This window comes from Hoplias malabaricus, chromosome 13 (assembly GCF_029633855.1).
Source record: "Hoplias malabaricus isolate fHopMal1 chromosome 13, fHopMal1.hap1, whole genome shotgun sequence".
NCBI classification, from domain to species: Eukaryota; Metazoa; Chordata; class Actinopteri; order Characiformes; family Erythrinidae; genus Hoplias; species Hoplias malabaricus.
Window position 1 is genome coordinate 33,572,343 of NC_089812.1, and position 26,804 is coordinate 33,599,146.

A 26,804-nucleotide genomic window follows, 5' to 3' on the forward strand; every position below is an offset into this window, starting at 1 on the left:
GAGCGCTGATGAGAAAAGGGAAAAATACTGCAGACTCTGGTCATGCCAGACCCAGTTCAGTGCAAACTCCAGGACCAAGGGACCTGTAAAAAACACAGAGCAAACACAAGCTGGCAACCTGCACTCAGCTTAGACAGGTCGGAGAAATCAAGGCCAAGTGGCTAGCTGTGTGTATGTGTGGGTGATTGTGTTCATCTTCACTCTCATTTCTGTTTTAGAGATGTCCCTGTAAGATTCTAATGTACAAGAACATAGTGTAATCCCCTCAACGTTTTCAATAGGTTACTTTATGTGATTCAAAACAACTGGTACATCCCTTATTACATCCACAGGGCAGTGCAGGGAACTACATTTACTTTTACTCTAGCACTTGTTCCGAAGTAAAATATTGATGGATTTCTTTTTCCGTTGGTATAATACTTTTAGTTCTACTTGACTGTATGAATATTATTCATTCGTTCATATTCTGTACCCGATTTTACAGGTCTGGAGCCTACCTGGAATCACTGGGCACAAGGCGGGGACACACCCTGGAGGGGGGCACTGGATAATCACAGGGCACCGTACTCTTACACACTCACATTTATGCAGCTAATCCACCTACCGAGTCCAAGAGGGCGTCATATAGAAAAGAACCGATTCCAACAAATGTCGGTTCCTCTGCTGATAGATGCTGGATATTCTCAGATATTCTCACTGTACATTTTTACATAAATAATAATAATACCGGGCGGCACGGTGGCGCAGCAGGTAGTGTCGCAGTCACACAGCTCCAGGGGCCTAGAGGTTGTGGGTTCGATTCCCGCTCCGGGTGACTGTCTGTGAGGAGTGTGGTGTGTTCTCCCTGTGTCTGCGTGGGTTTCCTCCGGGTGACTGTCTGTGAGGAGTGTGGTGTGTTCTCCCTGTGTCTGCGTGGGTTTCCTCCGGGTGACTGTCTGTAAGGAGTGTGGTGTGTTCTCCCCGTGTCTGCGTGGGTTTCCTCCGGGTGACTGTCTGTGAGGAGTGTGGTGTGTTTTCCCTGTGTCTGCGTGGGTTTCCTCTGGGTGCTCTGGTTTCCTCCCACAGTCCAAAAACACAGGTAAGTAGGTGGATTGGCGTCGCAAAAGTGTCCGTAGTTGTGTGTGTCTGTGTTTCCCTGTGAAGGACTGGCGCCCAATTATTCCAGGTAGGCTCTGGACCCACCGCGACCCTGAACTAGATAAGGGTTACAGATAATGAATGAATAATAATACCTTTTCATTATGGGTTTAAGCTTCGCTACCCATCTCTGCTCACAGCACAATTCAGCTAAATGTCCCCCCAACAAAGGATAAACACATCGTATTCATCCTCAAAATACAAAAATTGAATGGGATGACAGCCTGCGTGATTTGGAACTGCTGTTGGAACTGGAGGACGGATGATTTGTAAGATTAGGCCCTAAGAAGCTGAATCTGAGCTCACTCCCTTCTGGCTGGAGATCAGTGGTGATAAAACTTTCTCCGTTCCTCTCACCTGTGTTTGTTTTCTTGGCACAACGTGGATACGCTTTAAAGTAATCAGAACATTTTCTGGAAGAGCTGCTGCAACATCACTCAAGGTTGCACACGTCTCTGCCCTGGTGAATAATGGACTCTGTTTTGGATCCTTATCCTCTTAAGCCCTCTCTGTCTCTGTTTGTGTCTGATGTGCATCTGCATGACTGCTGCATTCCTCTTTAAAAGTAGAAAGAAAAAAAGAAAGAAAGAAAGAAATTATGTATTACACACACACACACACACACACACACACATACACACAATATATATATATATATATACACACACACATAAGTAATAGTTCAAATATAATTTAATAATTAAATATAATAATTCAAAAAGGCCGCAGGATGGTGCAGCAGGAAGTGTCGCAGTCACACAGCTCCAGGGACCTGGAGGTTGTGGGTTCTAGTCCCGCTCCGGGTGACTGTCTGTGAGGAGTGTGGTGTGTTCTCCCTGTGTCTGCGTGGGTTTCCTCCGGGTGACTGTCTGTGAGGAGTGTGGTGTGTTCTCCCTGTGTCCGCATGGGTTTCCTCCGGGTGACTGTCTGTGAGGAGTGTGGTGTGTTCTCCCCGTGTCTGTGTGGGTTTCCTCCAGGTGACTGTCTGTGAGGAGTGTGGTGTGTTCTCCCTGTGTCTGTGTGGGTTTCCTCCAGGTGACTGTCTGTGAGGAGTGTGGTGTGTTCTCCCTGTGTCTGCGTGGGTTTCCTCTACGTGCTCCGGTTTCCCCCCACAGTCCAAAAACACACGTTGGTAGGTGGATTGGTGACTCAAAAGTGTCTGTAGGTGTGAGTGTGTGAGTGAATGTGTGTGTGTCTGTGTTGCCCTGTGAAGGACTGGCGCTCCCTCCAGGGTGTATTCCTGCCTTGCGCCCAATGATTCCAGGTAGACTCTGGACCCACCACGACCCTGAACTGGATAAGGGTTACAGATAGTGAATGAATGAATGAATAAATAGGTTCACAGAAGGAATTTAAGCTAATGGAATTTAGTTTTTTTGACAAATGGGATGATTTGAGCATATTTTGTTCAACATATACTGTGGTATTTTGCATATTTACACTTCGTTTAGTTGCTGGGGGAGAGTGTGAGAGCACGACTGGCCTTGATTTACCTCAGCTGCTGTTGTACCCTTTTAGTCTGCATTCTCATCCTTAGTAGATAACCTTCAGTAGACTTCCAACATCACAGACTATAGCTGAACGAGTCTGTCTATTTTTATTTAAAATTCTCACAACTATCATTGTTTCACTCTCCAGCGTCAACACGAGGAGGATGGGTTTCCTTTTGCGTGACTTATCTCTGCTCAAGGTTTTTTCCTCTTCCTCTGTACTTTTCCTTGTCACTGCCTCTCCCTTGGCTGTAGTCACTGTAGGCTCTGAGCTGGATTCCTGGAAAGCTGTTTTGGATGGCACCTGTTATAAAAACACAAATCATTTTAGTCTGATGTGTGAATCTGACGCATAATTTGTGTGAGACTGGAGCTGGAGGAGGCTGCTAGGTCAAATGGCTCACCTGTGATCTAGCAACGTCAGTAAAACCGATGTAGATGTTAATGTAAAACCAGCTAGGCTCACGCAAGCAGCATGTATTTTTATGTATTTTTACTGAAGCCACAGCTCTGCTCTTTGTTGTTCCCAGCAGATCCCTTCGCTAACGTTATAAGTCACGGTTTGCCGAACCTTTACATTAAGCTCCCTCACTCTCTTTGTGCTGCTCTATGCGGGGGAGAAAAGCCTGATTACTACTGGTCATTACTGTCAGACATGGCACCTATTACGGCTAACGGCTCTTTGGCGCTGCGCTGGCGTAGGCTGAGGGAGTAGAAGAGGTCATATATGAAAGACCTGAGGGAGAGGTGGGAGGCTTTTCCTCTGCTCTAGTGAGACCTGTTTCTGGATGCAGTGTGGTTACCTCATCCCGGGGTGTTGGCCTGTTGTATTAAATGGCCTCTGCTGGTTCATACAGTCAACATTTTTTCTCTTTTTTGTCTTTCTTTCTTTATCTTTGCCTCCATCTCTGACGCATGAGGCTCCACAAAAAAAAAAAACCACGATAATCCACACGGACCGGCAGATGTGAATCTCCTCAGCTGACAGTTTCCAAATAACGACAGACACACTTGGACGGCCTCGGCGTCTGTGTACACATCGCTCACGGGGGTAGAGCAGTCTGTCTGAGTCCCCTCAGCTGTTGGACTAGAGCAAAGAGGTTGTTTTAAGAAGAGCGAAGAAAGTGCAGATTCCCCACATTGCAGAAACACAGCTCCCTACCCGTGTCAACCTCTTCCTCACTCTTTGTGAATGGAATGTTCAAGCGGGGACTGATATTCCACCCGATGGAAAATAACCCTGTTATTTTTTGTGTTAAATCAGAGACATATTTTCCATTTTGTCACTCATTTATTGTGTTGCAAATTGATTTCAAATGTTCCAACGTTGAAGGAGAGGCCTGTCAGGGCTTTGCCACATGTGTGCACGCTCCTTGCTCATCTGTTGGCGTACAGCCTTGGCAGAAAGTCCGAAACACATTGTTGGCCTTTCCTGACGTGCGACCGAATCGAGGACAGGACTCAGGGCTGAGGAGAGAAATCTTAACTTAAGACTTAAGAGGTTTTGTTGTTTTCTTTCAAAGGAGTTGTCTTCTGGCTCTCGACTGGCACACATGCCTTGCACAGATGCATATATACGCAAGACACACATGCACACACAGAGCAGTTAAGCCCTATTCTTGGTTCGCGGCCAAATATCATGTCGAAATGGAGAGTGTTATGCATTCCAGATGAGACCCTGGCCTTGCTGCCAGTTCTAACCGCTCGGATCTCGTGAATGTCTTCGAGCAGGCCTTCCTCAAGATAATGGAGGTTGACTTCTAGTGAGAAGTTGGGCTGACCTACAACAAGCAGTTGGAAGAGAATGTACATCAATGCAGGGGTAACTAGCCCTCTTTCAGAGTCGGATTTTAACGGAATGGAGAAGTGGCTGCAACTTTAGAAGTTTAAACTTGAGATCAACAACACTTTAACTCTTTCATAGCCGATGTGAAAACACAAGCGTCCCTTTCCCCTCTCACTCTTCCGCAGGGTGTGGGGCTGGAAGCAGTGGATCTTTAATTGGAAACAGGGCCTGTTTTTGTTTGAATCCTTCCTTTATAAAGTTACCCTCTCACAACAATTACATGGGCTCTCATTACAGCGAGCCGGGCAGATATACTAGCTTTATTACAAGGCCGCTGAATGCAGGAGCAGACGGCTTTGTATGAATCTGCTGAGCTACATAACCATCTGAGCCTGATTATAATCCTTGTTAAGGCCCCTGTGTCCATTGTAAAAACACACGTAGTCACTGGAGATAAAAAGGGTGACAATTAACCAAACCCAAAGCTCCAGTTTCCCTCAGGTTTCATTACCTTCCTCGTGTCTTCCACGCTTTAAAAACAGATTAAAAATAGAACAGTGAAAAGATGATAGAGAAGATATCGTAAGTGAGAAACAGCAACGCCATTTTCTCAGCTCAGGCCACAAACCCAAAGCAGGCCACACATTGGTGAATCGTATCACAGTTTAAATCTACGAGGTATTTATAGTAGGTCTGCTTTTACCAGTATGTGATTGTGTTGTTTAAAGAAAAAGGCCATTGAGTCAACCACGATGAAGTTTTACTACTTACTACTTTATTTATATATTCATTTAATTTGTTTATTTCTAGTTTATATTTTTATTTTTTTCTCAGTGCCAATTAGGAGGGGGCTTGATGTAAAATGTATTTACAGTACAGTGTAATATAAATAAATAGATGCATTGATCACGTATTGTTCATTCATCTCTGTAACCACTTCATCTACATCAGTGGATCCACAGTCTACTCTGAATTAAGAGCAGAGGGGGGGGGGGGTAGTCCACACACTCACCCTGTCACACATTCACACCTACCATCACCTACGTGCTGAAATAATATTCAGAGTTATAGAGTACTGTGCAAAAGCCTTAGGCACCTAAGATAATTATATATATTTAATCTACTGCCTTCTCAGTAAGTGTGGTGCTTGTATAAAGTATCACATATTCAAAGGTACAGACTGCTTTAAGACTATCCTGAAATCAAAGGCATACATGCCCAGGCGTATATATTCATTCATTCATTCATTATCTGTAATCCTTATCCAGTTCAGGGTCGCGGTGGGTCCAGAGCCTACCTGGAATCATTGGGCGCAAGGCGGGAACACACCAAGGGCGCGGTGTTGTGAAGGACACTTCACAAATGGCGCCAGTCCTTCACAGGGCAATACACACACACACACATTCACTCACACACTCACACCTAGGAACACTTTTGAGTCTCCAATCCGCCTACCAACGTAGGAAACCGGAACACCCAGAGGAAACCCACGCAGACACAGAGAGAACACACACAAATTTCACAGAGAGCATGATGCACATGTTTCATCCACATGCTTGTGTTACTCAGAATGGTTTAGTTCCATAGCATTTGAATCAGTCCTTAAGATCAAAATGAGCAGATATATATATATTAGGTTATATTGATACAGAGAACTTATTGACCTCCCTCTGTATAAACATATAGGCAGCAAGGGCAGGAAATAGGGAACGGAAGTTCAGGGAAGAGAATCCAGATATGACTGCTTCTACAAGTAATGCCTTTCCTATCCACACTGTTGTTTTTTATCAGCTGTCTTAAACATAACTCTGAGTACCGGGGAATAGCACAGAGCAGTGAGCCTTCCATCCGTCCCAGGGGCCACAAAAGTGTGTCTCTCTCCACCCTGTCCTCTTTCTCTCTTTGTCCACACACAAGGACACACACACACACTGTACTCCATGCTGCTGGCCCTCTCCCAACTATCCACAGTTGCACAATGGAAAAGACTGAGTGGAACAGAGATTCCCGAATGGTTTTTGGCAGATCATTTTAGGAAAAATTCTTTAATTGTACTGAATATTTAAATAATGTGGTTCTTTACCTTTCACATTTAACCAAGGGCCTATATTTAACATTTCTATTTCTTTTTTTATGCGTATGTAGTTTTTTATTTGACCATGTTCCAATTCATTATCATTTTTAACAGGCAGTGTGTTGCCCTCATTCACAAAGCGATTTTGCCTGAAACACTCCTTGTGACTTCAGGAGGAACGTGCAAAGCCAAACTGCTGTTGAGAAGACAGACGGACGTAATGGCTTTGGTTTCCATGACTTCACTAAACAATGAATTCGTATTGGGGTGTTTATTGCAGCGTAGTTTCCAAACATGGAGCTAAAAGTACATTTTTTGGTTCAACAACATATTTAAATTTTATTATTGTTTACATACTACAAAATAATCTTTATTTTCAGAAGTTCCTGGGAGAATTCAGTTGACGGATACATTCTTTAGGAAACTAAAATGAGTTCTCCACTGGCATTACTTCAGATGAACACTTTTTAAATTATTCATTCATTATCTGTAACCCTTATCCAGTTCAGGGTCACGGTGGGTCCAGAGCCTACCTGGAATCATTGGGCGCAAGGCAGGAACACACCTTCATAGGGCAACACACACACTCACACATTCACTCACACACTCACACCTACGGACACTTATTTTGAGTCTCCAATGCTCCTACCAACGTGTGTTTTTGAACTGTGGGAGGAAACCGGAGCACCCGGAGAAAACCCATGCAGATACAGGGAGAACACAGCACACTCCTCACAGACAGTCACCCGGAGGAAACCCACGCAGACACAGGGAGAACACACCACACTCCTCACAGACAGTCACCCGGAGGAAACCCACGCAGACACAGAGAGAACACACCACACTCCTCACAGAGAGTCACCCGGAGGAAACCCACGCAGACACAGGGAGAACACACCACACTCCTCAAAGACAGTCACCCGGAGGAAACCCACACAGACACAGGGAGAACACACCACACTCCTCACAGACAGTCACCCGGAGGAAACCCACACAGACACAGGGAGAACACACTACACTCCTCACAGACAGTCACCCGGAGGAAACCCACGCAGACACAGAGAGAACACACCACACTCCTCACAGAGAGTCACCCGGAGGAAACCCACGCAGACACAGGGAGAACACACCACACTCCTCAAAGACAGTCACCCGGAGGAAACCCACACAGACACAGGGAGAACACACCACACTCCTCACAGACAGTCACCCGGAGCGGGAATCAAACCCACAACCTCTAGGCCCCTGGAGCTGTGTGACTGCGACACCTACCTGCTGCGCCACCGTGCCGCCCCCTCTTTATTTATTGTTTAAAAAAATCTGAAAAATATAAAATGAGGAGATTCACATCTGCTGGTCCGCGTGGATTACCGACATGCGACTGCCTTCTGGCCTTGATTTACCTCAGCTGCTGTTGTACCGTTTTAGTTCGCATTCCCATCCTTATTAGATAACCTTCAGTAGACTTCCAACATTACAGACTATAGCTGAATGATTCTGAACTGAATGAAATGAATCACTGAGTAACTGAGGACTTCTGAGGAGTTGGATCAGTTGTAGATAATAAACCCTGCAGGGCTGTTGATCTCCAGGAGTCACCTCTGTAAAACTTCAAGTGCGACCAGTTCCCAGATCTGCCACAAACACAGAGTTCAGAGCGAGGTTATCAGTGTTGGTAATATACACATAAATGTGTTGTTAGTATTTGTTAGTGGCGAAATCGCTGTAATCTCTATGAACTTTAGCAGAAACAGTCTCAGAGGACACAGTTTCAGCGGCCAGCCGGAGCTCAGCCCTTGGGCGAAGCAGATTCTGGCAGAGCCTTTCAATGAATCGTCGTGGCCTTCCACCAAGACAAGCATTGGGTCAATTCATCTGAGCCGAGTGTTGGCCTAAACCTGCGATAGGGGTGTGTGTTCTGATGACACAGTCTCAAACAGGAAGCCAGGGCTAATGACTAGCAGATGGTGGAGGTAGTTGGGGGTGCCTGGATCTGGCTTTTGTCATGGTGTGTGTTTGTGATTTCTCTGGGTAGTGTTGCAGTTCAAGGAGGGTGAGGCAGAATGGTTAAGTTCATGGTCTGATGGTAAGACAAGGAGACATGCTATTTTTTCCATTAGCAAATCTGTATAATCGAATTAATGCTGCAGCGATTGCTGTTTTTGTGCAATAAAAAGGCACAGGTTTATCTTGAGAAGGTCAAAAATGGAGTCAGCTTTACTACGTTTTCAGAAACAACAGAGCAGCAAGGAACAGACAGTGCTGTCCATTAGGCAGCACTGTGTCTCTGACTGAGAGAAAGGCTCTGTACATGTTCCATGTTCCAAGTGTGTTGTGACTGCCCACTGCTTTCATCGAGGCCTATTATGGGCCTCCCTGGCCCCGCCTCCAAGATCTGTGGCCTGTTATCTGATAGTCACTAAGTGGCGAAACGCAAACAGTGGGAGACAAAGAAAGAGAGAAAGAGAAAGCTCTGAGATCTCACATGCCTCAAGAGCCGAGCACTTCCCTTTCACTCCAGGAAAAGCCTAGAAAACAGCGAGACTTGAAATGACGAGAGGCACAACAGCAACCGAAATTACAGCCCTCTCGCAGAAGACAAAGCCCTTATCATTCGTCATGCCGGACGGCTGTTGTAAACTTCTATCTTCAGCTACAAGTAGACCGATGGGACATGCTGTGCAAACGTGGTGGTAGACCAGCATCATTTCCAGTGTTTACATCCTTAGGGAGAAAAAAAAAGCAGGGTTTCCATGGCACAAATTCCCAAGACTTTCAGCAGAAGTATGCCAGGGTTTGTTGATCTAACCCATTTCACAGGGATGATCTCCTACACCCTGTGGATGTCATGGCTTTATCCTCATCTGCTCCTAACGTCAGACGGTTCCACCCTCAGAAATAAGGGCTCGTGGACATAGTGACATGACATAATACTCCATTCTGCCTATGCCAGAAAAGGCCCTACTTTTTTGGCTTCTTTCTAACGATCCACATTTCCCAGCGATCAGGCTGCAGTGGGCGGCTCTCCTCCCTCACTCCACTGACACAGGTTCCCCATGCAGCTGTCTGAGCCAGATGTGCCTGCCTTTGGCCAGAGGAAGCCCGTGTCCAGAAAAAATCACAAAAACGCTTACCAGCCCCCACCCCTGCCGCCAACTCGTCACGCTGCTAGTCTGGCACGCAAGGGCTAGCTCTAACCCTCCTGTCCGTCTTTATCTGCTGGGTGACTCACCAGGACAGCGTTGTTACGGGAACATATCTCATAGTATTGTGATGTTTTTGCCTACAAGTTTGTGTGTGAAGGGGGTAACCAATCAGAATTAATCTTAATTTATGAAGCTCACAACTGTCATTAAAAGGAGTTTATAGGAGGTTAGTTCTGTGATGCCATTGTTTCCAACTCAGGCCCTGCTTCAAATCAAATAGAACTTGTTATTAGTTGTTTATCCAATGGAAAATGGAGTACAGAGAAAGAATTAAATGCCAGAAAATGTTTATTAATGCCCTTTAACATCTGTTATTGCCACAGTGTGTTCCCTGCAGTAAGTTTATTATTCAGTACTCTTATACAAGCAGCATGTAGACGCCATAAGAACTTACATTATCTCTAGCTCACACACCAAAAAACCTACCTCTCTACCAACTGGTTTCAACGCCGTTTAGACTCACGGTGACACACAACACAGCAGTCTGTTCCATTTTACACACCATTTGCTGTTGCAGATAAACAAGGCTTCCTTCTCACTCTGTAAATCAACTGTGTGGTTTGTTCCCAGATCTGGAGGAAGGGACCAGAGATAGTTTGAGATATGTTTCCAGTTTGTTAATTGTTATTAGGCAGGTCGTGACACAGGGAGGATCCCCGCATGCTTTTCACTGCTTTAGCGGTCAGGGCTCTAATTAAATCCAGGCCAAAACAGGCTTACTAACGCTGATGTAAACCATCCCCATCTCGCTCTCATCAGGAGGCACCCTGGAAAGGCCAAATGTTTCGCCACAAGGAATTGTTTAAGGCTGTGTATTGGTATAGACTTTTTATGACGATAAATAGATGTAGTATTTATTAAGACGGAGCCACATGGTCTGACTGTACTACGCAGTGTCAGCCTCACACATGGTGTTTGAACACATGGATGCAGTTATAATGAAAGTAAAGCCTCACTGTAGGAAAGCAACTCCTTGTCCACAATACGGAGCAATGCTAAAGATTATTATTTATTTAATGTAACACTTATATAGCACCTTTCTAGAAACCCAATGACGCTTTACAATTAACACTCAACATTCTACACACACGCACACACACACACTGATTTTGTGGAGCAGAAATACTTTGTTTTTGCCTGTTTTGTTTTAATGTGATGCATCTAAAAATAAATTAATAAATAATACAAAAATATTTGACCTCCTGAGAATGTTTTTAATTGAAACATTAAGCATTTAATTAAATGTTTTAACAGGAAATGCGAACACACCCTGAGTGTATTTTGGATGAACTCTTGATCTAGGATGAGAAGATCCAGGACCAGAATGACTAAATTCTGAAGTTTATATTAAGAAGTTGTTAAGACAGTTTGGCCAAAAAGTGTGTGGACACCTTCATTCATTCATTGTGTGTAACCGCTTATCTAGTTCTGGGTCGCAGTGGATCTGGAGCCTACCCGAGGTAACTGGACGCAAGGCAGGAACACACCCTGGAGGGGGCACCAGTCCTTCGCGAGCAATACACACACACCTACGGACACCTTTGGGTCATTAAATTACCTACCAACGTGTTTTTAGACTGTGGGAGGAAACCCACGTGGACACAGGGAGAACACACCACACTCCTCACAGACAGTCACCTGGAGGAAACCCACGCGGACACAGGGAGAACACACCACACTCCTCACAGACAGTCACCTGGAGGAAACCCACGCGGACACAGGGAGAACACACCACACTCCTCACAGACAGTCACTCGGAGGAAACCCACGCGGACACAGGGAGAACACACCACACTCCTCACAGACAATCACTCGGAGGAAACCCACACAGACACAGGGAGAACACACCACACTCCTCACAGACAGTCACCCGGAGGAAACCCACGCAGACACAGGGAGAACACACCACACTCCTCACAGACAGTCACCCGGAGGAAACCCACGCAGACACAGGGAGAACACACCACACTCCTCACAGACAGTCACCCGGAGGAAACCCACGCAGACACAGGGAGAACACACCACACTCCTCACAGACAGTCACCTGGAGGAAACCCATGCAGACACAGGGAGAACACACCACACTCCTCACAGACAGTCACCTGGAGGAAACCCACGCAGACACAGGGAGAACACACCACACTCCTCACAGACAGTCACCTGGAGGAAACCCACGCAGACACAGGGAGAACACACCACACTCCTCACAGACAGTCACCTGGAGGAAACCCACGCAGACGCAGGGAGAACACACCACACTCCTCACAGACACTCACCTGGAGCGGGACTAGAACCCACAACCTCCAGGTCCCTGGAGCTGTGTGACTGCGACACTCCCTGTTGCACCACCATGGCGCCCTGTGTGGACAAAAAGTTTCTTGAATAAGAGGTATTAATAGGCTATTTTTCCATCTTTACTGCTCTAATAGATTATTTTTGTTTGGTGTTTGTACACTTCTAAAAGGATTTGGCATTTAGCCTTGTGATCATTAGTGAGTTAAAGTCCTGATGTTCAGTAAAAATCTCACTCCGGTAGCCATAGTTCCAACAGTCCGTAGCATAGTACTTGGAAGCTTCACATCCATTCAGAATGTAACACGTGTGGCCACTTTAGAACATCTAATTACAATATAATGTGTGCTCACCTAACTTATGGTCTGTGTCCACAATGGGAAGCTCCTTAATACACTATTAGGGAATGTCTACAAACTTTTGGACACAAACATATCATGATTTACTAAAGCTATTCCTCCAGCCTTTGGGGCAAGAAATAATACACCCTGTGAATCACTTGGGATTCAGCTGGGATCAGGTATTCAGTTTCCCCAGAACAAAACATGCAGATGCTGTAAACTCTAGCTTCAAGGAGTCTGAACAACTATTTAGTGTGTGCTGGCCTTAAAATGAAATCACATGAAGGACTCATGGAAGTTCATTAAGAGTTGCTTAAGCCATGCTCCACAGAGACCAACAAACAACTGAATTAATGCAGTATTCATTTTCCTTCTAGCATCTCAGCCCCAACACCCCCCCCCCCCACACACACACACACACAGTACTGTGTGGACTCTTTATGTGAGATCTTTCTGGCTCAGATGCAAAACAATATTAGTCATATCTAGAAGAAATATTGAACAGATATTTTAGTTTTTATTTTTTAAATTGATATTGGATCATAGTGTAGTCCCAAAGAGCAGAATGTTGAGGAGATCCTGGGCTAATGAACAAATGTATATACATTTAATTAATGTTTGTATTAATATTTCTTGACCTTTTTATTTTACAGGAATGCATAATTTAGGCTGCATTTTATTTGGTTAGATATACACGATCCAAATAATATTTGATTTAAAAGGTGTGCCCAAACCTTTGCATATATCAGCCTTACTGGGCCTGTGTAAAATTAATTCCGAAAACCTCAAATGTCAAATATATATTAGCTAACCGCCTATAAGAGGTATAGGGGAATAGGGGATAGGGGATAAGGGGAACTGTATACAGGGGGTCCTCGACTTACGACGTTGATCCGTTCCTACATTGTGTCGTAAACCGATTTTCGGTGTAAGTCGGAACATACGTACACACTGTACGTAAATAACATACTGTAAGCACTTATCCGATCGTAACACCTACCCTCCTCGGTCCTCCATCCGCCGCGCATACCAAACACGAAGTTCACGTTACGACGTTTACGACGCAAAACCACTTAAGTCGAAACAAGGCTTTATACAGTAAATGGGAGATGTGTCATAACCACGAAACATCGTAACTCGGGACTGACGTAACCCGAGGACCTCCTGTATATTTTTAACCAAAATAATGTTTAATGTTTCATAAGCCATTTTTACATTTGAACTCCTAATAGGTTCCAAAGATTTACCAGAGTTGTCCTTTCACGTATAGCACACAGAAAGATATTTTTTGTATCCGTTGTGTTCTCACAGCTGGAAATGCTCCACATTGGCCCCGTGCCTGAAGCACATACAAGATACTCCGGAACATTAGCGGCTCTATTCACACATGCACTCACTCAGATTTTACAAGTTTGTACTAGGGGATTTGCCGGGTAAAATCTGGGACAAATGTTATGGATGTTTGCGTTGACACATACAACTCCTCTGGGTCCAGAAAATGTCTGGCTTACCATGCATGTGTGATAGGGGCTAGTGCTCATGGTGAACCACTAAGTAAGCAGGGAGACATTACCCATGAAAGTTATTTATAGCTCTTCCCATCACCTGCAGCACTGAGCCAGAGCAGAGTAAACTTATCTTCCAACCACTACTCCGCCAGGCAGCTCAGTCTACCCACAGCCCTCTGTCCATCTTCCCTGCTGTGGAGTCCCTGCTTTAGAGTCAGGCCTCTAAGCCAACCCACAGAACAGCACGGCTGCTTTCCAGTGCCCCAGTCCAGAACACGCCTCCACCATAGTATTTACAAACATTACTCCAGCATTGTAGGCAGGCTGGGGACACCAGCTGTAATGTACTGAGCATCATGTTGATGTGATGTACAGCAGAGCAGAGAATTTTGTGAAGAACATAATAGAACTGAAATAAAACATTAGACCTAATAAATGATAAGTGTCATGTAGTGCTGTACAATACTTACTACAATGATACTTCTATTATACAGTACTGGGGACATTTTATATCCTGTGTTCTCCAATTCAAATCCTGTGAAATCAAAGTGGTTTCATGTGAAATTTTGTGAGAAGCACATATTTGAAATCAGTGGTTTTCATTTCTGCAGTGTAGATACAGTCACTTAATTTACTGTGCAAACTCAACTATATATATCTGGAGTTTTATAGCTAAAGTTAAAACAGTTGTAAGAATAATAACAGGTTTCTGTTTCACACTTATCTCTACAACAGGAATGGCTTTTTAAAATTCATTTTAGGTTTCTCAAACTTATAGTAAAACTGATGCCTCGACAATGTCTTTGTGCATTCATAACCATTTTGTTTTAAGCACTACGCGGCTTGGAATCTGATTCCTATCACCACTTCTGTGGGCAATTCTGACTTGGTGACTTTCTGTTGAATGGAGCATTGTACATCAAACCACTTTAATTCTTTTATGTATGATTGTGTGGTGCAGACATTTTCAATCAATTGACCTCTCTTTAATTAAGCTTCACAATGTTGGTTTTTGGGGGTGGGGGAAAGTGCAGGGAATGTAAGTGTAAACATAGTTGGTTTGAGTCACTCGTTCATCCGGTCTGCGTAAGGGGGTCTGGCAGAGTTTAAAGTCAGCTATCCTCCCAGCTGCTGGAGTAAAGAGGGGTGTTGTTACACACGTCGGCATTCTGGGCATACCGCGGGGCCACTGGGAGGGGCTAGGACTACTCACACACATTCACACAAACACACTCCTGTGCGTGCCTTCTTTCCCTAAATAATTATGGGCAAAAATGGAGGGAAAGACAAGCCAGGCTCGAGTGCTGAAAAAAAAACAATGCTTTCGTTTTCAATTGCATGTACAATACGAGAGAGGAATGTCAAATTATATATTTTGTAAGCATGGTTTACATGTAAATGATGGTCTGGTTTAAGCATTACAGAATCATAAACAACTTGTTGTGGTTTTGGAGGACATAGAAAGCAACATTAGTCACAGCAGAGTTCAAAAACATCTGAATGCATTTAAATGGGATTTTTACTATATATTTTGAGCATATGAAAGTCTGTATATTGGCATATATTTAATAACCAAATTATTTTTCTAAATATATTAACTTTTTTGCCATCATCTCACAAAAAATAATGATATCTCTATCATATTTATACTGGTAGATATGATCAAAAGTGATTATTATTATTTACATATTATTTTCTGGAAAAGCAGAAGGTTAAATTGACACTGATGTTAAAATTAGCAAAGCTTCTCTTTGTATTCACTATGATATATTCTTGTATTCACTATGATATATTCTTGTATTAGCTATGATATATTCTTGTATTCACTATGATATATTCTTGTATTCACTATGATATATTCTTGTATTCGCTATGATATATTCTTGTATTCACTATGATATATTCTTGTATTCACTATGATATATTCTTGTATTCGCTATGATATATTCTTGTATTCACTATGATATATTCTTGTATTCACTATGATATATTCTTGTTTTCGCTATGATATATTCTTGTATTCGCTATGATATATTCTTGTTTTCGCTATGATATATTAATGTATTCGCTATGATATATTCTTGTATTCGCTATGATATATTCTTGTATTCACTATGATATATTCTTGTATTCGCTATGATATATTCTTGTTTTCGCTATGATATATTCTTGTATTCGCTATGATATATTCTTGTATTCGCTATGATATATTCTTGTATTCACTATGATATATTCTTGTATTCGCTATGATATATTCTTGTTTTCGCTATGATATATTCTTGTATTCGCTATGATATATTCTTGTATTCGCTATGATATATTCTTGTTTTCGCTATGATATATTCTTGTATTCACTATGATATATTCTTGTTTTCGCTATGATATATTCTTGTATTCACTATGATATATTCTTGTTTTCGCTATGATATATTCTTGTATTAGCTATGATATATTCTTGTTTTCGCTATGATATATTCTTGTTTTCGCTATGATATATTCTTGTATTCGCTATGATATATTCTTGTATTCGCTATGATATATTCTTGTTTTCGCTATGATATATTCTTGTATTCACTATGATATATTCTTGTTTTCGCTATGATATATTAATGTATTCGCTATGATATATTCTTGTTTTCGCTATGATATATTCTTGTATTCACTATGATATATTCTTGTTTTCGCTATGATATATTCTTGTATTCACTATGATATATTCTTGTTTTCGCTATGATATATTAATGTATTCGCTATGATATATTCTTGTTTTCGCTATGATATATTCTTGTATTCACTATGATATATTCTTGTTTTCGCTATGATATATTCTTGTATTCACTATGATATATTCTTGTTTTCGCTATGATATATTCTTGTATTCGCTATGATATATTCTTGTTTTCGCTATGATATATTCTTGTATTCGCTATCATATATTCTTATATTAGCTAGCATATGATATATTCTTGTTTTCGCTATGATATATTAATGTATTCGCTATGATATATTTTTCTATTAGCTATAATGTATTTTGAAACACATTTTGAAACACATTTCATTCACAGTACGTTTTCTTAACGAACTAAAACACCACAGACACGTTAACATGGTTAAATCTTGATTTTCAATAAAATTTGTTTTACATTTAAAACATTTCCTTAAAATATGTGGTGAGTTGGACCAGTGACAAATTTCAAATGCATTGTGGAGTTAACCTAAACTTTTAAAACGTTTAGAAAACGATGTTCGTGGAGCACTGCAGTGTGTTGAATAATATGCAATAAAAATATGAATTACTGCAGATATATAGCACAAACATTTCCCTCAAAGATCACTGTAGGTTTAGCCTGCACTCTACCAAAACATTGTAGTACTCCCGGTTGTGGGCCGGGGCGGAGGGAGTGTTTGGTGACGTAGCACCGCTTTACAGGGCGGTGTTCTCACGTTCCTGAGGAAAAAAAAACGGGAAAGAAAATAGTGCTGTGGCGCTACATCTGGAATACAGGAGTCGCGGTTAGGGGAATCTATAGTAGGATCCCATAGTAAAAGCTGCTCGGCGTTTTCCTCCTGCACTCGTCTTTTCCTTTTTCTTACTTTCCAGGATTTTTGCTTCCCTGTAAGTTGGACTTGCACGGGTCATTTGTTTTCTTCACAAACTCCACATTCAATTCTATTTTTTAAGGATTATTCACAGAGCCGGGTCTTTGAAGATTTATCATTGGAACAAGAATCATTTGGTTTTATTTCCCCAACCTGGAGGAATTTCTCACTATTTTCTCGCTCGGTTCAGTGTGGTTTTTCCATGAAGTATATTATTCACTGTTGTAAAGTCGTTTCAGCGCTCGTCTGCTCGAGTTAGAAGTTGGTGGGATGTGTATCACAGACTACGCCCCAATACTTTCCCTCAGAGTCTGAACGCTTCAGTAACGGTCCCACCGTGGACACAAACAGCTGCCTGGGGGGTCTAACTGGGCTTTATAAACATTTAAAGTTAATCCTTTATCATTTTACTGTTTTTAATTTGCATGGAGTTTGTTAAAATTCCATTTCATATTTTGTTTTTATGGTAAGGTAACGCTAAACGATTTCCCGCCATTTTCCTCCCACTGGAGAAGACTGGTGTTATGTCCTTTAGTGAAATATAGACAGCTTTAAAACAAACTTATGTTTATAAACCTAAGTACGTTTTTTTTCGCACTTTAAAGGAGTGTTTACTGAAGTGTTTAGTGATTAGTCGTTTGAAATGAGCTCACCCTGGTGTTCAAAAAGAGAACTACATTTGTTACTGGAAACTAACTTGAAATAAATCAATGGTGGGAGGTTCCTCTCTGTTCATCACTGCTTCTGCACTTTTGTTGTTGTTTTCTTCAGGCAGACACCACCATGCTGGCTGTTCTATTTGCAATTGTAATCTTGCACGCCATAGATATTATTCTCCTCATCATTTCCACAGCCGCCAATGTGAGTTTGAGCATGTTTCCGGTGCTTAATGTCATTTCACTCCACACCCCAACAATGTAAAGTTTGCATACTTGATAAAATGACTCATTTGCTCTTGGCCGTCCCCTAATCCAGGCCTGGAAAACGGTTGGAAATGAAAGCTCTCATCTGTGGTATGCCTGCACACATCAAGAAGCAGGATATAAATGCAACGATACTATTGATGGAGGTAGGCCAAACTGATGGTCTGTTTGGGCCAAGCTTAATCAGATATTTTGGAAAGTTCATGGTTTTTTTGTAATGTAACACAATAGTGCAAAGCATTTGCAAGGCTTCTCAGGGTCATTAGCAAGTTCATATCAAACCCACATTGTTTATTTTCTACTTCAGTGATATTGTGAATGTGCAGAATGTGTTTTGTTGTGATTCAGACTGGCTGCAGGCGGTTCAAGCTTTGATGGTCCTGGCCACGCTATTCTGCATGCTCTCCTTCATCTTCTTCCTGTGCCAGCTCTTCACCTTGTCCAAAGGAGGCAGATTTTTCTTCACTGCTGCTTTCCAGGTCCTCTCCAGTGAGTATATTCTCTCATACCAGCCATATTTGAAATGTTCCTCCTCATAGAGAGAAAAACAGGTGTTAGAGAGTCTCTCTCTCTCTCTCTCTCTCTCTCTCTCAGGTCTCTTTGTGATGAGTGCTGCAATAATCTACACAGTGATGACTGAGGATGCAGGATCGTACGGCTACGCCTTCGTGTTGGCCTGGCTGGCGTTTCCTCTCACTCTGCTCAGTGGGTTCATCTACATCGTTCTGAGGAAGAAAGAATGAGGGCTGTGCAGAGGTCCCTCCCACAGCATCACTGAGACTAACACTACGTCCACAGACTCGAAACGGCCCTCTCCTCTTGGCCTGTGTTATTAACGCCAAATGAGATCAAGCAAAGTGACAAGTCATGAGCTCCACCGTGATGACAACTCGTAGAGGACCATACGCCATGCCGTCTGTGGCTTGTGATTCTATTTATGTCACTTTTACATAGCTTTTGTAAATATGAATGTAGAAGTATCGTCAATGAAGGCTCCATATTTTAAAGCTGACCCCAAAGGAGAGAAGAGTATACGTACCTGTTTATGCTTGTGTTGTTTTACCCATTATCGAATGCCTTATATCTAAAAGATGTATGCTCTCAAAGGGAAACTGTTTGATGATGACTTGAAATTGTAATTGTGTTTCTGTGCGCAAACCAAAATGAAGTTTTATTTTATAGTATTGTTTTTTTTTTGTTCTTTCAAATGATGAAATGGTGCTACGTTTTTGCCTTCACTAAATACAATTGCCAGCCATCCCTATAGGCTCAACGTTTGTGTTAAATTGAACAGAATCATTTTATGTTGTGTATTTTACTTTTAAAAGCTAATAATTTCTTCTGTATACCTTTTTTTTAATAAGACAAATAAATAATATCTAATTTTTCTCTGTCTTCACTTGCGGTATTTTAATTTTAAAGAGTCACCCGAGGTAGAACCGTCAATACACTAGTCACACACGGTCATCTCATTTTTATTACTGTCCAATAAAACTGAATCTCATCGCAGTGGGTCAAAGCCCCTATTAATAAGAAACTTTAATTAGTGCATTGTGTGTGTGTTATTGTTCCCATAGCCAGAGTGAACTTCATTTAGCACAGCCTAATGCTAATATATACACAAATAATCGTCAACTTGTGTTAACATCAAGATAAATAACAGCAGTATGATCCCAGTAGAAGACCTCAGCTAGCTTTGCCGCTATGGTAAAGAGCTTGGAGGAAATTAGAGCAAACCCCATCTCATGGGGGACTCAAGAAAATGAAGTCATCTTTTAAAATCTTTTCTTCGTGGGAGGAAAATAACAGATGTTCCAGCTGACGGGTGTATTTCCATGCAGTCCCTATAGGTGAAAAGAATCTACTGAGTTCTCCTGAGAAATTCCATATAAGACAATTAATGGATGTCTGTTCTGAATGAGAAGACAATAAGTCGGCTAACGGTACTGTTTCCATTTCTGTATTTAAAAATATGTTTACTGTAAGGAAAGGCTAATCACATAGACCCAGCTAAACTATGTCACAGAGTGGGAGGAAACCCACGCGGACACAGGGAGAACACACCACGCTCCTCACAGACAGTCACCCGGAGGAAACCCACACGGACACAGGGAGAACACACTACACTCCTCACAGACAGTCACCCAGAGGAAACCCACGCAGACACAGGGAGAACACACCACACTCCTCACAGACAGTCACCCCCGGAGTGGGACTCGAACCCACAACCTCCAGGTCCCTGGAGCTGTGTGACTGCAACACTTCCTGCTGCGCCACTGTGCCACCCACATACTTTTTTCTTTGGGAAAAAGAGAGAGGGAGAGTAAGGCCATACTCAGTAGAGTCTGGCCACAGACATGCACATGCACTCTCTGCCACAGTGACAGAAACTGCACAGAAGAACGGATTTCTTTGGCTGTTTCTGTTTTACGAATCGATGGATATCTTAACACTGTGTAATCTTTGTAGAGTTCTGGTGCTATATATGATGACAGCTTCCACTGAATGTTCTTCATGCAGCTGAGCAGTAGCTGGATATTTCTGATAATAAAACAGACCTAATCGTCACGGTAGGGTTGTTTATTTTTTTAAAGGTGCCATAATCACCCATTATTATCAGTGTAGAGTAACGGTGTAGCATGCATTTAGTAGACATGTGCACTTTGTAGTGTGTAGCCTACTCCCTCTCTCTCTCTCTCTGTAGGTTGGAATGTGCCCGGTTCACGTGTGTACTCTGTGTATCTCTACAAGCCGAACCTCTTAGCAATAAAGCAGTTTTGTTTTTTCTTGAGCTCATAAACTCGACCATCAGTCTGACAAAGCTAACGTCCATTCAGCGTCCGTCTTAAAGCTCAACAGTGCGTTGTATGTCTTTGCTCGGCAGAGTGACAGGATTTACTCGAGATTGTTGTCATTTTCTTTATCCCTCTTTCATTTCGAAATAACATACGGGACAAAGCTACATTTTTTTTCTGAATATTTTTCATATCAAATTTTGGCTACATGAGACTTATTCATTTATTTACATATGTGACGTTAAACAGTACTAAACCTTTGGGTCAGTACATTTTTTTATTTATCACAACTGAATAACAGAAATGAATAAATACAGCTAAAAACGTGATCGTGAAGCTAATTTCACACCATTGCTGTAATCACACCGGCCGCGTGTATCAAGCGCAAATGTATTCCTCAACAGACACAACGTGGCAGAGAGTGCACCAACGTCGTGAATACGCTGGCGGTGCATGTGCGGCAGAGACTGCACGTCTGCAGCCAGACCCTTCTCGCCGTACTTGCTTGTGGTATTGTACCTTGTGGTAATGTGCTTCCCTCATGTATATTCATGAAGCACATGCAAAACAGGGAGGGTTCTGGTTGGCCTATGCTCTGCAAAGAGACTGTCAGTCAGCCAATCAGTTTATTAGTGTGGGCAGGCAGTGTTGCGGTGGGGGGGTGGGTTCGTTATCAGCGAATAGAAAAAGATATCATTATTTATTTATTTATTTTTTAATTGACCTGTGAATTATCTGTCATTCATTTAATAAGATTGATATTGTTCTTGGTTTAATTTTGGCCCATTTTAAGGTTTTCTGTAACATTAGTAAAATTGAGAGAGAGAAGAGAGAGAGAGAGAGAGAGAGAGAGAGAGAGAGAGAGAGAGACAGACAGACAGACAGACAGAGAGTGAATGAGATATATTACTGCACAGAGACACATTACAGAGAATGTGATGAATAGAAGAATAACTATGACACACCTGACCATTTTTTATGTTGCAATGTAGATCTATCATTAATTAATTTGATTTAATTATTAGTCTTTGACGAAGGGCTTAATACATAAATTTTTTCCACAATTTGATTAGATTTCCTTATGATTGCTTTAAGCATATGTTCAGTGCATTATTGATGTAAAATAGAAAAACGGAAAGCACCAACATTTTCTGTTCATTTTAAAACATGCGGGATTTGAGGGTAAATGTGTTAAATATATTAAATATATTGTTATGGGTTATTTTTATTAATGCCATCTGATTTTGAATTATCACAAAGTACACATACATTTTTCCCAGTAAACATTTAGCCGTTGATTGAACGTTGAAATAACGTAATGACTGCCGTCTAATCAACGTTCTCTTAAGGTTGAAAATGAAAGTTGAAAAGACGTCCAAACACAGACATTGAAAAGACGACTATTAGACGTATTTTGGACGTCGATTGACGTTATTAATTGGTCCCGAAATAAATTACTTGTATAAAACGCGTTTTGGACGTCCACTGACGTTATCGATTGGTCACCACTTAACTAACTTATTAAGATGGATTTTGGACGTCCGTTGACGTTTAAAATATGTCCTTGACGGACGGACTACTTTTAGACCTATTTTTAACGTCCAGGGACGTTCCTTGTTTACTGGGTTATTAATGTTTAAGGACCAAAAGGATTAAGTGATGGGGCGTTTACAAATCCAGTGTACGATTATTAAACTGCCACAAGATGGCAACAGACACCTAATATTATTAACGCACAAGTGGCTTGCTCCTGCCGCCTCATTATGTTTTCTTATGAACATTACTGTTTGTAATAAGAATATTTGTGGCATTCAAACAGTAAAAACAACAGAAGATCCTCAGACTTTCAGCTTTTCAGCTGTTGAAAGTGAGATTAGTCTGAAGTTGGTGAAAACTGATGACACTAAGCTGCTCTCTGAATTATTACATGTAGGAAATGTATGGATTAACACAGCACGACTGCAGTCTCAGCCTTTGATCTATCAGCTCTGGATTAGGCCTAACCTGAAATCTGCCGTATGGATCCTGGAAGCTACAGAAAAGGAAATGCATTTGACATTTTGCTTTACAAAACTGACGTTAAGTCAGAAGGGCTTGAGGTTCTGAGATTCTGTGGAAGTAAAGGAGATGTTAAATATATTGCTGCTTGGATGCCTTTCTTAATTCAGTAACAAAGCAGCTGTCCTTCAGAAAAACTGTTAATTGATGATCATTATAATATTTCGTCCGGAGCATTAACACACCTTGAAGGGAGCGTCAGTCCTTCACAGGGTGACACACACTCGCACATTCACTCACACACACATCTATGAACACATTTGAGTTGCAAATCCACCTACCAATGTGTGATGTTAGATCGTGGGAGGAAACCAGAGCACCCCGAAAATAAAACATATTCACACAAGGAGAACGCACCCGACTCCTCACAGACTGCAGGGCTCAAACCCACAACCCCAGGTCTCTGGAGCTGTGTGATTCAACCCGTTGCATGACCGTGCGGCCCAGATATGTCAATACAGCAATTATTTTCAAAGACAAGGGCAGGGTGCCAGTTCATCACAGGGCATCACTCACACCTATGGACACATTTACAGAGCGAATCCACGTACCAGCCTGTGTTTATAGTGGAAACTCGAGCACCTGGAGGAAACCCACACAAACATAGGGAAAACACACTAAAATCCTTAAAGACAGTGACCCAAGATGGGAATTGAACCTACAACCCCAAGACTTTGTATGATAGTGACACTACATGCAGTGCTGCTGTGCCACCCTGGAAGTGTATTTATTCTCAAAATACATTCATTCATTCATTGTCTCTAACCGTTTGTTCTGTTCTCAGGGCCACTGTGGGTGCAGAGCCTACCCGGAATCACACCCAGGAGGGCACAGGGCAACACATGCAAACACACATTCACTCACACCTATGGACACTTTTGAGTCACCAATCCACCTACCAACGTTTCCTACAGTGTTCTTGGACTGTGGGAGGAAAACGGAGCACCCAGAGGAAACCCACGCAGACACAGGGAGAACACACCACACTCCTCACAGACAGTCACCCGGAGGAAACCCACACAGACACAGGGAGAACACACCACACTCCTCACAGACAGTCACCCGGAGGAAACCCACGCAGACACAGGGAGAACACACCACACTCCTGACAGACAGTCACCCGGAGGAAACCCACACAGACACAGGGAGAACACACCACACTCCTCACAGACAGTCACCCGGAGGAAACCCACACAGACACAGGGAGAACACACCACACTCCTCACAGACAGTCATCCGGAGTGGGACTTGAACCCACAACCTGCTGCACCACCCTCACAAAATAGAAAATTTTAAAATATTCACCAACAACTAACATCAAATATGTAAAACTTTATAAGTATAGTTTCAAGGATTTTGAGAACATTTAAAACATGATTGGCAGCTGGCATATTTCGCACATTTCTCATGTCATTGCTGCTTAATTAAAAACATGTATCATAGTTTTTGTGGATTTTAAGTTTACTACGTTTAAAAACAGCAGTTGTCCTTCACATTGAAACAAATTTCTGGACCAATAGAAATGCTCCAGAAGTACAAAGAAATAAATCTTTTTACACAGACTTCTATTGAAAGTTAAGAAAGGTATTTTTTCCTGTAAAATTACTATTGTGGGAGTATTTCTTTGGACAGTGACAATATGTTAAAGTACAGATGTAAAAGGCATCACAGGACAGTGGAGGAATTTTTCCTCTTTTGCTACAGTAACAATAAATACGGTAAAGTAGCACAGAGCTCCAGTGCTGAATTCTGGGAGGGCTTCATAACCCTCTGGCACTCGTATAAGCACTGTGTAAGCTTTGAATTATTGAAATAGATTAGAGCACACCGAGTAGATGGTGCCGTTCACAGTTACAAACAACACAGGCTGCTGCAGGTGTTTTTGTGAAGTACTCAACATATTGTAAATTTGTCACCATTAACACCCCTGTCACAGAGGCGCGACAAGTCTATAAACAGATAAATGGAGCATTACACACTTACATGCCTCAGCTAAAAGAGTTCTAACTTCCTCCGCACATTTTAACACTTCCTAATCTAGAACGTGTACAATTACTACTCCTACTCCCAGCTTGTGCTGTAACATATTGAAAATGTCAAGAAAACTCAGGGGGCCCATAATGGCCTCACAGCTCCATTTCAAACGTGGTTAACCTTAAGGGTTATTTATCACTGCTGGGGTCACGAGGGGACAGCCAGTATTTACTACAGGACATAGAGCCCCTCGTCTGGGGAAGGGACGGGGCGGGGGTGAAGCGGATATTGTCCTGAGCTTGTGTACTGAGCCTTAGTTGAACGTCCACCCTGTGAGCCGTTTTGTTTTCCATCCATCTATGTGATCATTTAAGCATTGATCTGGAGAAGATGTTTCAGGTTCAGAGCACTAAGTGTGGCCTCTGTGTTCCTGCCCACCTTGTCTGACGCCTTCAGCAGATGAAGATCCCACAAACGAACGTCCCCAGCCGGCTGGGGGATCCCTCCCCTCGCCTTTCACTCTTCAGATGGGTCGTCTTTTTCATCCTGGGCGTCCGTTTCCAAGGGACAAAAGCAGGCCTTTTAGATGGGAGTAAATGATGGAGAAAATGGGGAAGCCGGGAGATATTCAGGCCCAATTTCATCACGGCCATAAATCTCCCCGAAATCAAAGCCCAGTCCCCTCCCAGGCCCCTCCCCATCCTCTTTGTGGTGCTAATACACATTAAGGTGCGGCTGGCTGCTCACTTTGACTGTTTCGGAGAGGAGAGCTGGCTCAGGCTTCAGATGCTCAACCCGGAGACGCTTTTGACCTTTGACCCTGAAAGCTTAAACTAAGCATGAGCACATGGACACAGGAGTCTCCCCAGTCAACTTCCTGCTTCGGGGGAACTCCCAGACCCAGATCCATCAGCACGGAGGAAGAAACAAGGCTATGTTCCTGTAGGCCTTGTGCTGAAGCTGAGTTTATTTAGGCTACACTTTATAACTAGATTTTTCACTGGGGTGGCACCCTCCAGGGGACGTTTTCTGTACCTTTAATTAGGGTACGATAACTGGATCATATTCTGTTTTAAGAGTCAATTTTCTAGTTCCACTGATTTCAACTCTTCAGACTTTTATTTTGTTTTTGTATTTAAAAGTGTTATATTAAAGACAATTACAAAAGTTCACCTTTCCTTTAGTAAAAAATAAATGTAGAATAACTTTCAATGTACACTGTTTATTTTTAAGACACCTGTTTTACCTGTGACGGTACAGTAATTCCATTAGAGACAGGGTTAAGAGCTCGGACATCCGGGAGAGACTCGGAGTGGAGCTGCTGCTCCTCCACGTCGAGAGGAGCCAGTTGAGGTGGTTCGGGCGTCTGGTCCGGATGCCTCCTGGACACCTTCCTGGAGAGGTGTTCCGGGCATGTCCAACGGGGAGGAGGCCCCGGGGCAGACCAAGAACACGCTGGAGAGACTACATATCTCGACTGGCCTGGGAACGCCTCGGTATACCCCCGGAGGAGCTAGAGGCGGTGGCTGGGGAGAGGGAGGTCTGGGTTTCTTTGCTCCGAATGCTTCCCCCGCGACCCGGATAAGCGGTGGATAATGGATGGATGGTACAGTAATCCGC

At 42.6% G+C, this 26,804-nt stretch overlaps 1 protein-coding gene across 1 annotated transcript; it reads left to right on the forward strand.

Annotated features, from left to right (window-relative positions):
* Window positions 1–17,292: 17,292 nt before the first annotated feature.
* pmp22a (peripheral myelin protein 22a) lies at window positions 17,293–19,732 on the forward strand. Its single transcript, XM_066642487.1, has 5 exons — window positions 17,293–17,450; window positions 18,206–18,295; window positions 18,410–18,503; window positions 18,706–18,846; window positions 18,952–19,732. Exons 2-5 carry the CDS (start codon window positions 18,218–18,220, stop codon window positions 19,098–19,100), a joined length of 462 nt encoding a protein of 153 aa, XP_066498584.1. The 5' UTR covers window positions 17,293–17,450; window positions 18,206–18,217; the 3' UTR covers window positions 19,101–19,732.
* Window positions 19,733–26,804: the final 7,072 nt, after the last annotated feature.